At 37.9% G+C, this 14,467-nt stretch overlaps 1 protein-coding gene and 1 long non-coding RNA gene across 2 annotated transcripts; one reads left to right on the top strand and one right to left on the bottom strand.

Moving 5' to 3' along the window:
• The first annotated feature begins 834 nt into the window (after positions 1 to 834).
• Positions 835 to 3,858, top strand: LOC115918407. Its single transcript, XR_004062517.1, has 3 exons — positions 835 to 899; positions 2,060 to 2,159; positions 3,788 to 3,858. It is a non-coding gene; the product is annotated as an uncharacterized LOC115918407 (long non-coding RNA).
• Positions 3,606 to 11,004, bottom strand: LOC115920747. The gene is made up of 4 exons (XM_030977315.1): positions 10,905 to 11,004; positions 10,063 to 10,370; positions 8,811 to 9,696; positions 3,606 to 4,415 (listed from the first exon to the last, which is right to left on the bottom strand). The coding sequence occupies exons 1-4, from the start codon at positions 10,952 to 10,954 to the stop codon at positions 4,403 to 4,405; spliced, it is 1,257 nt and encodes a 418-aa protein (XP_030833175.1). The 5' UTR covers positions 10,955 to 11,004; the 3' UTR covers positions 3,606 to 4,402.
• Positions 11,005 to 14,467: the final 3,463 nt, after the last annotated feature.

The following is a 14,467-nucleotide window of genomic DNA, read 5'->3' as shown; positions in this document are numbered from 1 at the left end:
GAAGGACAGAGCGCGACTCTCAATTTATTCACTTTATAAATCGTTGGTCTCTTAGGAGCATTCGTCTTTCCTTTACTTGGGGGGGGGGGGGGGGGCGTGAGAGGGGCTTCTGTCCCAAAGCCTCCGGACACCAATAATTACAACAAAATTTAACACCAGTATTTTGGTATGGGTGATTAGATGATTAGATCATGATGGTATAATTTATTATTGTAATGGGAAGTAATTCTTTATATAACTCAGCATTGGAGATATAACCGGTGATATAGCCCGAACAGTAACTCCATGTGTCACTGATTCATGTTCATATTCAGTAATGCCATTACAGGACAGAGAGAGATACAACATTAACCTCAGCGTCATCTTAAAATCGCAAAAAGAAAGTGTTATACATTACAATGTATACATCAGTCTTTGACAAAAATCAAACTGGATACTGGGTTTCATTTGTTGTTTTCGTAACATTCATTAATTTGATATTACTTGCTGTCATTACAGGAAGATAACACAACTATAACCTTCATCAACGTAATAACTTACGCCAAGCCTGGTTCGGAAGACAGTACCATAATCACCCGTGAATATCACATGCAGGTTCGGGTTGAATGTTGCCTCAAGAAAGAGGAAGTCATAAGTGGGTCCTTCAAACCACAGCTTGGTGAGGTAGCATTTAGTGACAAGGGCTCTGGTGACTTCAATTTGAGACTGGAAAGGTTCCAGACAGATTCTTTTAATAAAACACAATCCGAAACCACTTCCGTTGTCTGGAAAGGAGATGACCTTTACTTTGGTGTGGGCCTTGAGTCTGTACCAGGTATTGGTTTGTTTATTGATCGCTGCTGGGCGACAACCACTGAAGACTCGGCTGCCAACCTACTTTACTCTCTAATTTCTTCAGGGTTAGTAGAACTTTTCATGAGCCTCAAGAAATATATATCATATAGTGATGGGATAGTGGTTCATTCACTTGACTCTTAATCCAAAGGTTAGAGGTTCCAATACAAGTCTGGCGCTTAGGTCTTTTGGCAAGACATTAATCCACATTTGCCATTCTCCACCCAGGTGTTATTCGGTAACTGGTTTACTGCTTGGTTAATAATAATTTGAAGGCCCTCAGAAAAATTGGCATTGATGCTGATGAGGCTTCTCGGCTTACTTCGTTCCGTCTGGTGTTCAAGTCGGGTCGGGCTGTCGGGTTCTACAATCTTTCTTAAAAAGTAACCTCAAAATTACGAAAAGTCGTGTGCTTCATGTTGTCGGATTAAACGATATTTTGTGAAGATATCCCCCAATGGTCAGGTAATTTGAATGCAAATAATCAGAAGCTTTCAGAGATGCTCTTTGAGATACGGATACAGAATACAAAATAGTACAATGAATATTAGTGGCAACAATATTTAGTCCTGACTGATTGCCAAACAAATGAAAATAAGAGCAACACATTTTTGAAAGGATATCATCAAAAACGAGATTTTGATCGCTAGCCTTTTTTAATGAATGCATATATCTTGTTTTAAAAGCGTTAGGCCGATACATGAGTTTTCTCAGATTTGTTGTAGGTTTATCAGAAAGTGTATGGTAAACTGGAGCCAACACTTTGGCGTTAAAGGCGAGCTGTACAGGTTCAGCCAGAGTTCATTGACAGGTGGCTATCTCATTAACTCAGCTCTCAATTAACATAAGAAAAAAAGAACATGGGGGACCAACAGGCACCGATTGGGGAAGTTTTCTATATAGAGGGAGCAAGTAGCTACCAGTAGTACAGTGTGGCTTTATAAGAGGGAAGTTTTTCACAAATGTTATACCTGACCCTTGGGGAATCACGACTGGATTTTTCACGAGACTTTTAAGTAAACCGAAGACGCAAAGAACCGATGGAACGAAATAAGCCATGTTATCGTTATGAGTACTGTAATCAAAACCATTATTATTGTTATTATTATCATTATTATTATTACTAATATTCTTCTTCTTTCATAACGAAATTGCATGACTCCCTAGCCGTTCTCTCACGGATCTGACTCCTAACTAGAGTACATTGTTTCAATTGGTTCAACAGTTGCCCAGATGAGGACACAGTTAATATGAAACATCTACCTGGATTGAATCGAGAAGGCTTTTCTTTTAAGGCATTTGCCTTCGTTGGAGATTACACTGAGGTAAAATATTTAGATGGCATGAACTTATACACCTAATTTTATTAGAATTGTGTTTTCCCATTACATGAGTATATCGCAAGAAAGATAAATTGTAGAATCTCGGCCCACAGTTAAGTCATCTCTGCCCTGTCTCTTTGGGTTCAGTAATTACCTACGTGTAAATGAATGGTGACATCGTGCAAGCCAGGTCTTGAACACTTTCACTGAGCTCTATGGTACAAGATACAGGAACTTGAATCGTATTACATTTCACGTCATTTTATTAAAGACTTTTTTTAAGCCCTTTAAATTTTTTTTAATAACAGCAGAAAATGAGAGTAACAAATTTTGAGCAATATCCGGTTAGAAATAGGAAAGTTATAGCAACATGATGTTGCCTTTAGTGAAACACGAATTGTAAGGTACCTTGCCGCGAGCTCTTCTCCATTTTGCTCTATACATAGACATAAACTTTCATTTTCTTATTTATTGATGACGGAATAGATATGTTTCATAATGGGGTTTGATAAAAAAGCATATTTGTAATAATCATATTCAGGGCGAATGTATGGTTTGAAATTTCTGAAGATAAATTTAGATTCTTGACGTTTATTACATGGACCTCACAAGATACATCAAAGAGAAGCCAATTTTTTGTTGAATGCTTCTTCGTAAATTCATAACTTTCTTATCTTTAATCGTTTTTTTAGTTAAAACTTTCACTGACCCATTTCTCTCGATTTTTCTGCTTCTATTAAAACCAACCTAAAGGGATAGTTGAGTTCTGTTGCAGAGGGCGTTACACAAAATATTTTTTTGTGAGATAATGAAAAACTTGAGTGTCAAATTTGAAAGAACATATATACAATTTAAATGACAAGATCATCTTTGTTTGATCAAAATCGGTTAAAAAACGGCTGAAATATCCATTTCTAATATTTGTGGACCACCACAAATATCAGATAATTTGAACCAGCTGTTGAAAAAACGAAATAGCACATTATACGTTTTATTCCAGCCAATGCCGATGTTGGCTTTTTTGGCTTTTTCGTATTTGTTATAATACGCACAGCGAGCCGGCCCATGTATTGTTATTATTGGTATGATCGTATTGGCTAGATTTCACACATGTTGGATCTAAAAATACCTTCATAGCAATTTTAGGTCCTGAAAGGGCACTAGAAATGTCAAAAATAAGAATAAGAGCAATAACCATGCCCTTTGAAGGCATTTGCGGTCTGAAACAAGAACTCAACTATCCCTTTAAAGGGATCCGGTAACTTTGTCTCAGACTCTGAAAAAAAATCCTGGAATCAGCTCATGCTGCAATCATAATTATAAACTTTAGGTCAATCAGGAACCCCATGACTTGTACAAGCCGATCGCATATTTGATTATCAAGATATTTATGATTGGAGTTACACATTTTGAAAACCGTTTGCTAAACGGTTTTCTTAAGACTACAGTCTATTGGGGAAAACGAGTATGGTAAAACCGGTCACTCAAATATTTTTACTTTTTTTGAGGCACTTCTTGATAATTTTGAAGCGTAATTTTAGGAAAACTTTAACAGCACATTTGTTTGGATGTTTAGACAGTATCAAAAAATCTATTGTAATGCATGCATCATCATATTTTATTTTTCTCAGGTGTACATTCATTGTTCAGTGAAGGTATGTGGTGCCGCGAAGGCTCAAAAGTTTCGAGACGCAGGATGCCCCTCAGAATCTCCACCTCCCGGCCGCAAACGTCGATCTTCGTCCGTTATGTCCACTCACACCATCAGTAATGGTCCGATCCACATCGGTCGCTCAACCAGCGATATGGCTACTAATGGTATGTACTATTTTGGAACAACAACCATTTAAAAAATCTGAAATTGTAACATTTTCCTCATAGATAGCTTAGCACACTCAGTTATGATAATTCTTTACAGGACACAATAAGGATTGCAATAACTTAAAATATGCCATTAGCAGATGCTCTTTTCTATTTTCTACTTAAAGGTGGAGGGGACGGGGAGGAGGGGGACGGGAAGGAGGGTCGTTCCCTGTTTCCATGGATACGCTTGTGAATATATCTAATCCACATCCGATTGTTCTACCATATTTTATATTTTCCAATATCCACAGATTTGGCTTCCTACAACCCTCTTGCGATGCTCCTCCTTGGAATGATAGCAACATTGGTTGCTATGGCAATCCTGATGGGTGTGGTCAAGCTTGTTCGTATCTCATCCGATAACACTTACTATCAGCGAGTTCCTATTGCTGAATCCTGCGAAGGAAATGAGTAGTGAGAAAAAACATCAGCTCCAAAAAGGGCCATGGTTTGGAAAATATTCTCCATCTTTATCGATCATTGATTTGAAATCGAAACAGGACTTCCCACAAAGTCGTTTTATTCGAACATACAAAGGGGGACACTTCATATCGTTAACATCTTTCATATAAACTGTTAATAAATTATACTACAATAACACAAATTTGTCAAGAATATGGCGTCCCCAAGGCTCTGTGGTCGGCCCTCATTGCTTTAACATTTACATTCAGCCAGTGGTAGATATCTTACATAAATACTATTTCTTAAACCATATTTACGCCGACTACATCCAGATACACTGCGCATGTAATCCGAAGGTTCCCCAAACCATCAACAATACACTGCGCAAACTACAACAGTGTATGTCTGATGTTCAGTCATAGATGTTGGCTAATACACTGAACCTTAATCAGGACAAGACAGAATTCATGATTGCGGCATCTCAAAAGTACCATCAACAGTTACATCATGTCCATCTTAAGATTAACGATCATATCATCATTTCACCTTCACAATCTCTTCGCATATTAGGTGTTAGCTTTGACAAGCATATGAATATGTTTTAAATGTAGGTGTTAGCTTTGACAAGCATATGATTATGTCAAATCATGTTTTAAATGTAGGTGTTAGCTTTGATTATGAATATGTCAAATTATGTTTTAAATGTAGGTGTTAGCTTTGATTATGAATATGTCAAATTATGTTTTAAATGTAGGTGTTAGCTTTGACAAGCATATGAATATGTCAAATCATGTTTTAAATGTAGGTGTTAGCTTTGATTATGAATATGTCAAATTATGTTTTAAATGTAGGTGTTAGCTTTGACAAGCATATGAATTTGTCAAATTATGTTTTAAATGTAGGTGTTAACTTTGACAAGCATATGAATTTGTCAAATTATGTTTTAAATGTAGGTGTTAGCTTTGACACGCATATGAATATGTCAAATTATGTTTTAAATGTAGGTGTTAGCTTTGACACGCATATGAATATGTCAAATTATGTTTTAAATGTAGGTGTAAGCTTTGACAGGCATATGAATATGTTAATCATGTTTTAAATGTAGGTATTAGCTTTGACAAGCATATGAATATGTCAAACTATGTTTTAAATGTATCAAAATATGTTAATTTCTATTTACGTAACCTCAGTAGAACAAGGAAGTTCGTATATACAAAGATTCTTCAATGTAGTTTCAAGATCTCTTGTTAAGTCTCGCGTAGATTAGTGTAATTCATTTCTATATGGTATATCGCTTATGATCTTAACCCCCTTCAGCTCCCCCAACATAAAGCACCACGGCTCATTCATTGGAAACAAAAGAGAGTAAACGTCTCGCCTCCCATCACTAATCTTCACTCGCTGCGCGTTCTTGATCGTATCATACAGAAGACCCTCTCATTTACAAGTGTTTCAATAAGGCCTAAAATAAAAACTGGTTGTATTGCCCTTTGCGAACGACCCAAAGATCTGAAAATCTTCGGTCGGCATTTAAAAAAAGTTTTTTTTTGTAAACCGTTTTTTAGATTTTTTAAATATTATTAATGAATAAAAAAACAAGTATTTTGTCTGTTGGGATAAATGGGATATAAATGCATCAAATCAAATCGTTCTCAAATTCTCACTCGTCTTCTGCCCTAGTAATTCAAAATCCTACTAGCGTAAACATCTCGATCAACATAACATTGCAAACCATGGATTATTATGAGGTGAAAAAGATGATTACAGCATTAAAAACAGAGAAATATCAGCCAAAAGAGGGCGGGGAAAAAAAGGAAAAAAAGACATTAAAAACTGAAAAATATCGGCCCAAAGAGGGCGACAACAAAAAAAATTCCGACCGACCGACCCATGTTTTGGCACGCAAAGGGCAATACAACAAGTTTTTTTTTTAGGCCTAATAGGGACAGTTAGATTTGCACATCGACATATTGGACTGCTGTACGTGTCACGTCCTTTTAAGGCACTGTAATTTCCTTTTAATGCACTAGCTGTGATGTCCTTTTAAGGCACTGTGATTTCCTTTTAATGCACTAGCTGTGATGTCCTTTTAAGGCACTGTGATTTCCTTTTAATGCACTAGCTGTGATGTCCTTTTAAGGCACTGTGATTTCCTTTTAATGCACTAGCTGTGATGTCCTTTTAAGGCACTGTGATTTCGGCATTAGCTGTGATGTCCTTTTAAGGAACTGTGATTTCCTTTTAAGGCACTAGCTGTGATGTCCTTTTAAGGCACTGTGATTTCCTTTTAATGCACTAGCTGTGATGTCCTTTTAAGGAACTGTGATTTCCTTTTAAGGCACTAGCTGTGATGTCCTTTTAAGGCACTGTGATTTCGGCACTAGCTGTGATGTCCTTTTAAGGAACTGTGATTTCCTTTTAAGGCACTAGCTGTGATGTCCTTTTAAGGCACTGTGATTTCGGCACTAGCTGTGATGTCCTTTTAAGGAACTGTGATGTCCTTTTAAGGCACTGTCACGTCCTTTTAAGGCACTTCCACGTCTTTTTAAGGCTGTGATGTCTTTTAAGGCAATGCCAGTGCCTTTAAAGGATGTCACACGTAGCGGTCCACTAAGTCGACGTGCAAATCTTGCAGTCTCTAATCAGGCTAAAGCATACCCAGGTGATCTATTCCGTTCGCACACGTGCAAGTGTAATACACGATCAGTCAGTACTAAAACATTTAACGTCCCTCTACCAGTAAACAGTTTTCGTTATTGCTCCCAAAACCCCGGAACTCCTCCCCCCGTCTGCTTAAGAATTGCCATACTCTCACACTTAATGTTGGATAGTTTCTGCGCTCTATAAATGTATTATTATTATTATTTCTTTTTAGTAGTGTTTTTCTAATTTGTTCTTCTCGGTTTATAATTAATGTAAGCTTCGTATGATGTTTATTTTTGTCTGTTAGTATTTTTTTCTGTTTTTGTGCCTTGTATCTAATGAAAAGGCGCTTTACAAATGTAATATTATTATTATTATTATTATGTAATATTATTATTATTATGTAATATTATTATTATGTAATATTATTATTATTATGTAATATTTATGAACATTTAGTTCTCTACCGACGGCAGTTATTTGAAAATCTTAACCATAAATAGTATCCAATTTCAGCTTTTGTTTTTGAGTGTATTACTACGATTATTACTATTACTACTATTACTAATCTTTATTGAAAGGGGCAGCTTTTATAAAAGAGAGTGATATAACCCAGAACAAAATAAATAAGATCATATGAGTAAAGAATCTTGTATTTATTGGTCAGTTTTGTTTTGTATCGAACTCATGATTTAAAAAAAACCTTTGTTTCAACTAAATATTGACTTCGAACCTTGTTAAAGGGATAGCCGAGTTTTGTTTTCAAACCGCAAATGCCTTCAAAGTGCATGCTTATTGCTCTTATTCTTATCTATGACATTTCTAGTGCCTTTTTTCGGGACCTAAATTGTTATGAAGGTACTTTTAGACCCCATAATGTGTAAAATGCAGCCAATGCGATCATACCAATTCAGCTCCATTTTCCAAAAAATAATGATGACCGTCAATTAAACAATACATGGGCCGGCTGTGCGTAATATAAACCAACACGACAAAGCCAACAACAACAAATCCAACATCGGCATTGTCTGAAATACAACATAAAAGGCGCTATTTCGTTTTTTCAAATTCTCGAATATTTGTGGTGGTACACAAATAGTAGACGTCGTAATACATATGGATATTTCAGCCGTCTTTGAACCGATTTTGATCAAACAAAGATGATTTCGTCGTTTGAATTGTATGTTCTTTCAAATTTGAAACTCAGTTTTTCCATTATCTCACAAAAACATATTTTGGTATAGCGCCTTCTGCAACAGAACTCAACTATCTATTTAACAAAGAGCCCACCTATACATCATAGCGAATACAAGGAGGGTAATAACATATTGTAACGTGTTTATTAAACCGAGGGATATTCTAGCTAACCAAAATCAATCATCAAACATGCTGCATCAAAAACAATCTAAACTCTCCAACAAAACTCAAGTAACTCAGGACAGTAGATAAGACAACCTCAATCGAAGAAGGACGGAACAAATTTCACTTTATTATTCAAAATTATAACATGTCTCTAAGTACAAATCAGGCATCATAACAAAATAAACCAATCAGGGGAAAGTCATGTGATGAGAGAAACCAATGAGTTGAACAGGCTAGATAGATCAAAGGTGAGAGGCAAAGAGAACGAATGAGAGAAGAGAAAGTGCATGTTGCTAGGGCAGGAAATTTTATTCACAACATGCTTGTGGTTTAAACATACATTTAAAAAGAAATTTGTTCGTATTGACTGATCTTCTATCTTACCTGATGTGATGGTACTTCTTGATGCCAGCGAGAGGGAAGAAGAACGGTGCAAGAAAGCTCTGCCAGTCGTAGCTTGGTACGATAACTGTACCATCCTCCAGTCCCACAAGTCGAGGAATGTTGTGTCCGTTGACAGAGCTCTCCTCTACAACGTCACTGATGTCCTGCAGGCTGCTGACGAAGGTCCTCTTGTATCGGTGTTTCACGAGGCCAAATGCACGATCGGGTGAAAACTTTGTGTGTCCGGATACCATGAAATGAACACCAATCTCGTCGTGCAAACCATACAGAGTTCTCCAGGCGAGATACCACATGAGCAATTTGTTCTTGTTCTGTCCTCCACAGTTATCACAGTGCAACTGCAGCACTCGCTCACCCCTCCCAAACTGATCGAAGTAGTCGTGAAGATAACTTATTACAGAGTTGGAACCTTTGCTTGAAGTCATCCCTTCATCGATGAGGTAGTTAACTTGCTTGTTTGTACCATCACATGTCACTCCAAACAAACCGCATTTCCTTGGGCATAGGAAATACATGGGGCCAGGCTGATCAGGATCGGTGGGAAAATGCATCTGTTGAGCATAGTCAAAGGAGTAGTGCATTTCCTCCCCATCTCTCCCTTCCTTGACGGCAGCTTGGGAGTCAAGAACCATGTCCCGGTATAGGTTCCTCTCAACAGCAACATGGGCAAGGTGTTCTGTCTGGGTCTGGATACGGCCGAGCTTGTCTTCCTCAGTTAGGTTGGCGCTCTGGTACACTGCAGAGTTGTTCTTCTGGCACTGCCAGCACAGGTCAATTTTGGGGCGAGATGTGATCACAAAGGGGCAGTATCTCCTCCAAACATTAAGAAATGTTGTCTGCTTTGCACTTCTATGAGGAGGAAGTCCTGTAATAAAGGGAGAAAGAGTAGAAAATAAAATTGAGCAAACTCGAAACATCAACTTCTTAATACATGTTATGAAATTTATTACTGAGAACAACTTTTTCATATCAACTGCACATTGCTTACCACTTTAGACAGATGAGTAACAGATTTCCCTTGTCTTAATAAATTATTGAAGTGTCCTGCTATCTAGAAGCCCAAATTTTTTATCAACCTTTGTTGCTGTTATATCATAAAAGGAAATACAGGCCTACTTTTCTTTACAATTAAACAATTCAATAATTTTTGCTACATGCTGATTGTTATATTGTTATTATCATAAACAGGAAATATAGGCCTACTTTTCTTTACAATTATACAATACAATACCTTTTGCCACACGCTGATCATTCTTGGAGGCAAGTTCCGTCTCATAGCTTCTCCAGACAGACGCCTTCGTCTGATTGGTCGGGAGAAGTCTTATACGGGGATCGGAGCTCTTGACGCCACTGATGCGCCCTGGAATGACGAGGCCTTGGGTGTCTGCGAAGTTTGTGATAAACGTCACAACTCTGTTGATGTCATCGCTGCAAAGAGCTGCTTTGTTCGCCTTGATGCCACCTGATGCCTTAGATGGAGGGACGACCCCTTTCTGTAGGTAGCTTTTGGTGATATTCCGAAGCTGGGTGTTACCAACACTGTGAGATAAGAGAGGAAAATAAAGAAATTATAAGATTTCATGGTTCAATGAATCAACAACCGCATTTCATTATCCAGATAACTAATTTTTTAAGATCAAAATAGACAGTTCATTTCATATAAAACAAAACAGAACCACAATTAATGGCAAATCAAATTGATGCTAAATCAAAAGGTTTCTATTATTGTAAAATACAGGAAATCAAGTTTGCGGGAATAACTGGGGCAGTAATTAAACCATGTTAAATTTCATAATATCTTTTCTCATGCTCTGCCCATTTTATGATTCCTCCAATAAGAAATTAAATGATAATCTACTTCTAGCCAATAGCATTTTAGGTGTAAAAAATCATGTCCAAATGTGCACGGCTTGGATACGAACTGGCAAGTCCTTGCAAAGTTTTTTATTAAAAGTAATATTGAATTCAACATTGATTTGTGAAATTTTTGGTTAGTAATCATTTGAGTAAAGGTGTTGCATATTTAAGCAAAGCATGTTAACAAAAGGCTTCTATTCAACAGAATGCACTTACCTGTGTAGAAACATGAAGGTCTCCCTGCACACACGCTTCCCCTCTACCATGTAGCTGACTCTTGCCCTCTGTCTATCCTTTTGTCCGGCTCTCTTAGAGCATTGGGTAGTCTCACCGCACTGGATTGTCGCGCTCACTCGCCCCATGATAAACACGAAGAAGTTCTTCACCGTTTGCTTCCGAAGACCAATCGTCAGTCCCAACTCTTTCTAACACTTCTCCAGCCAAATTAGGGACAACAAGCTGAAAATCATCATCTTCACCTTCATCCAGTTCCATATCCTCCTCTCCCTCTTCTCCAATGTCCATTTCGTCGTCAGTCTCATCGTATAACATGTCCTCGTCATTATCAGGAATTCTCTCGTCGCTGTCTTGCCCGAAGTGTTCAGTAAGCAAAGCTGTAAGGTTGGCCTGATCCCCCGCAGCTAGCCCCCGCATCATCGCTTCGTTGACCACCCGAGCTACCAGGGCATCTGCGTTGGTGCACCCCGGTACCATCCCACGGCTCTGCTCACGTACAAAACCTGGCATTGTAACGACGTTGTAGACTTTTTCGCAACTTGTCACTCTCAAATGTATAAAATATAATAATGTTCTTACTCTTGATCAACAAATTCTGGATATGTGATGTACAATCAAGCTACTCGAAGTCGTTAACGGAGAATATAAGACGGACGCAAATCTGGAACTCGGATGTGAAGGCGGATACAAACAAAATGGCGCGCCGCACTGATTGCTATAACGGACCAATCACAGCCCGCGTAGCACGACCCGTTAGCAACGACCGACCATTTCCGGACTACGATAATTTCGCTCGGGAAAAGTGATCAAATTTTGGAAGAGACCGAAGGCTGTGCGAAAAAAACTGGTCTAGAAAAACCGTTTAAAACACATCTTCTACTATGTTTTAGACTTCCAAATTTTGATACTAGGTACAGAAAAGACCACTCTTTCAGAAAATGCAAAAAAACAAAAATCTATTTTTTTCACCTAAATTGACATTTTAGCTGATTACGGAGAATCGCTGGTTGCGACTTTTTGTTGGTTTTGTGGTGCCGGGTCACATATGCACAAAAATTCCACTCTGCCTAAACCACAATCCTCCTTCATACGTGCATTGTATACGTTATTTTCATGGAGAAATACATGCAGCTTACTGATTAATGCTTAAAGTGTTCCAATCATAAACAAGTATTGTGCTCTGCATGCTAAGGGTTTTACGTTGCTTTATTTCATTCAAACTATGACCTTCAAATATTACTTCTGGAAAGTAAAGATACACCCTGAAAAGTGACGTGTAAGTAGACTACTTGACTCACGCATATGCGCTTGCATAATTTGTCTAATTTGGGTTTCTTGCGAGTGGTTTTATTCTATTCTTTCTTTTCTTCTTACTCCTTAATCTTTTGACCCATGGAATACCATATAAATATGATGGTCTGAATCCACAAAGGAGGTTTGTCGACTACAAACCTTTGTTTGAAACGTGTCGAAACGCGTTATATGACGCACATAAACCTAGGTTTGTCGAAAAACCTCCTATGTGAATTCGGGTCGATGAGGTTGACTTTATATATTCTTGCTGTACACAAATCATTATTTTAGGTAATTTGTATGGATTAACCATGTATTCATCTATACATGTAGGGCCTACTTTCTAAACACTTTATTCAGATTCAGAAACATCTATTATCTGACAAAACGAATACATCAAACTTGGTGACTTTTATATGAACATAACCTATGTTGAAGCCTTGATAGTAGAAAATGACTTGTGAAACCAGCATAGTAAGGTATTAAAACCAGCGTCCTGTCTATCATGCAGATAGCAAGCATATTAATACAGTGTTTAACACGTTTGTATCGTACAGAGACGGAATATTACAAGCATCTGTTTGGGAAGTATACAGATACATACAGGAGTATCTAGATTAATATTTATACTTTGAAGTGAACAGGTATACAGTGCGTTCCAGAAAAAAACGAAACCGCGAATTATCGATGTTTTATCATAACTTAATCGCAATTATAATTAATAAATGACACATACGTGTGAAGCTTAGATCCTCCTCTTTCTTTCGATGCAACTCATACGATCAGCCATGCATCAAGTCTTCCGTCTTCTTTGTGCATGGCTGATTGTCAACAAAACGGAGTTAAGTCTTTCGCCAACTCTGTTTGTTGCTACGGCAGGCAGTCAGTGAAAATGAACTCGTTCAATCAAATTATGAAAATGCAAGCATTAATTTAAACAAACAGAACTTTATGAGTCCTAAATGATTTTTCCTGATTGAGGTGTCATATGAAAAAGCAGAAATTGAACTTTCTAGAATACTATTTTCTCTTTGAAATTCAGATACCGCCCGCCAAAGGACTTTTTGGTTTCCTCTCTTCAAATTGTGTGTAATCGCTTATGTGTGAAATATGCATCATATGAGTTGCACCAAACGAAAGAGGAGGATCTAAGCTTTACAAATATGTGTCATTTATTATTTATAACTGTGATTAAGTTTTGATAAAACATCGATAATTCTCGGTTTCGTTTTTTCTGAGACGCACTGTATATAATGCACATAGACGATAGTCACAATAAAATCCTTGTTAAACAGGTTGATACTCCAGAGCCCTGTCTTACAAAGAGTTGCGATTGATCTATATCATCAATCACAAGTCCTCTAGTCAATCGCAAGTTTACAATCTCCTATCTATTATGTACATAGTTGCAATTTCAATTATCAATCGCAAATAAATTGCGATTAATATCAACTCTTTGTGAGACAGGGCCATATAGCTCCGTTTAGTCTCAATTGACAACGCCTCATATCGTCAGAGTCAGCAGCCTAACATGTTAGCCTATGGAATTTTATCCCCCCAAAAAATCGTTAACAATTCATTTTTTGTTTAAACGAAAAGCACATCCACCCCGACGTACGTTATCACTAGGCTAGCTCTTTCATTGGAACCCTCATGTCCCATTGACTTTTGAAAGTTCACCCACCGTTATTTGATCAAAATAGGTTGCAAGCTCGCCATTGACTATAAAACACATGTGAAACAAGTCGAACTTTGGACTCAGTTTGCCTAGCGATTGTAAGGTTTTAGGTCAAGCACACGAAGGGTAAGAAGCATGAATTATAATAGATCAGTTCTGATCGGTTCATTATGTCAGGCGCGGATCCAGGATTTCTTAGGGGGGGGGGGCCCAAATTTGAAATTATGCGAGCCAAATATTGGTACGTAACGATGACCAACAGTGACGTAATGCGGAGGGGGGGGGGGGGGGTGCAGAGAGGGGCGAGTTTTCCCCCACCCTCCTCCACGAAACGCAGAAGCTTTGACGTTTCATTAAATTATTAGAGAAAGAAGACGATTCGTTGTACCGGTCTCGACTCAAAATCTTCGTCTGAATTTAGTTTTTCCGCTCCCGCGCAAAGCGCGAAAAATTTTACGATTTATTAAATTATTAGAGAAAGAAGACGATTCGTTGTAGAGTTCTCGACTCTTAATCCTTGTCGTAATTCAGCCCCCCCCCCGTCCTGCGCGAAGCGCGGAAGCTTTTACGT

This window comes from Strongylocentrotus purpuratus, unplaced genomic scaffold (genome assembly GCF_000002235.5).
Source record: "Strongylocentrotus purpuratus isolate Spur 01 unplaced genomic scaffold, Spur_5.0 spur5_scaffold_1, whole genome shotgun sequence".
Lineage (NCBI taxonomy): Eukaryota > Metazoa > Echinodermata > Echinoidea > Camarodonta > Strongylocentrotidae > Strongylocentrotus > Strongylocentrotus purpuratus.
This window is presented reverse-complemented; position numbering and strand designations above follow the sequence as displayed.

What these genes read in the sequence shown, in the direction of transcription:
- LOC115920747 (XM_030977315.1), bottom strand. Translation starts at nt 10,954, where the DNA reads ATGGTAGAGGGGAAGCGTGTGTGCAGGGAGACCTTCATGTTTCTACAC. An exon ending in ACCTTCATGTTTCTACACAG is followed by an intron (nt 10,371 to 10,904) that starts GTAAGTGCATTC and finishes CTTATCTCACAG; the next exon opens with TGTTGGTAACACCCAGCTTC. An exon ending in TGATCAGCGTGTGGCAAAAG is followed by an intron (nt 9,697 to 10,062) that starts GTATTGTATTGT and finishes CCTTTATTACAG; the next exon opens with GACTTCCTCCTCATAGAAGT.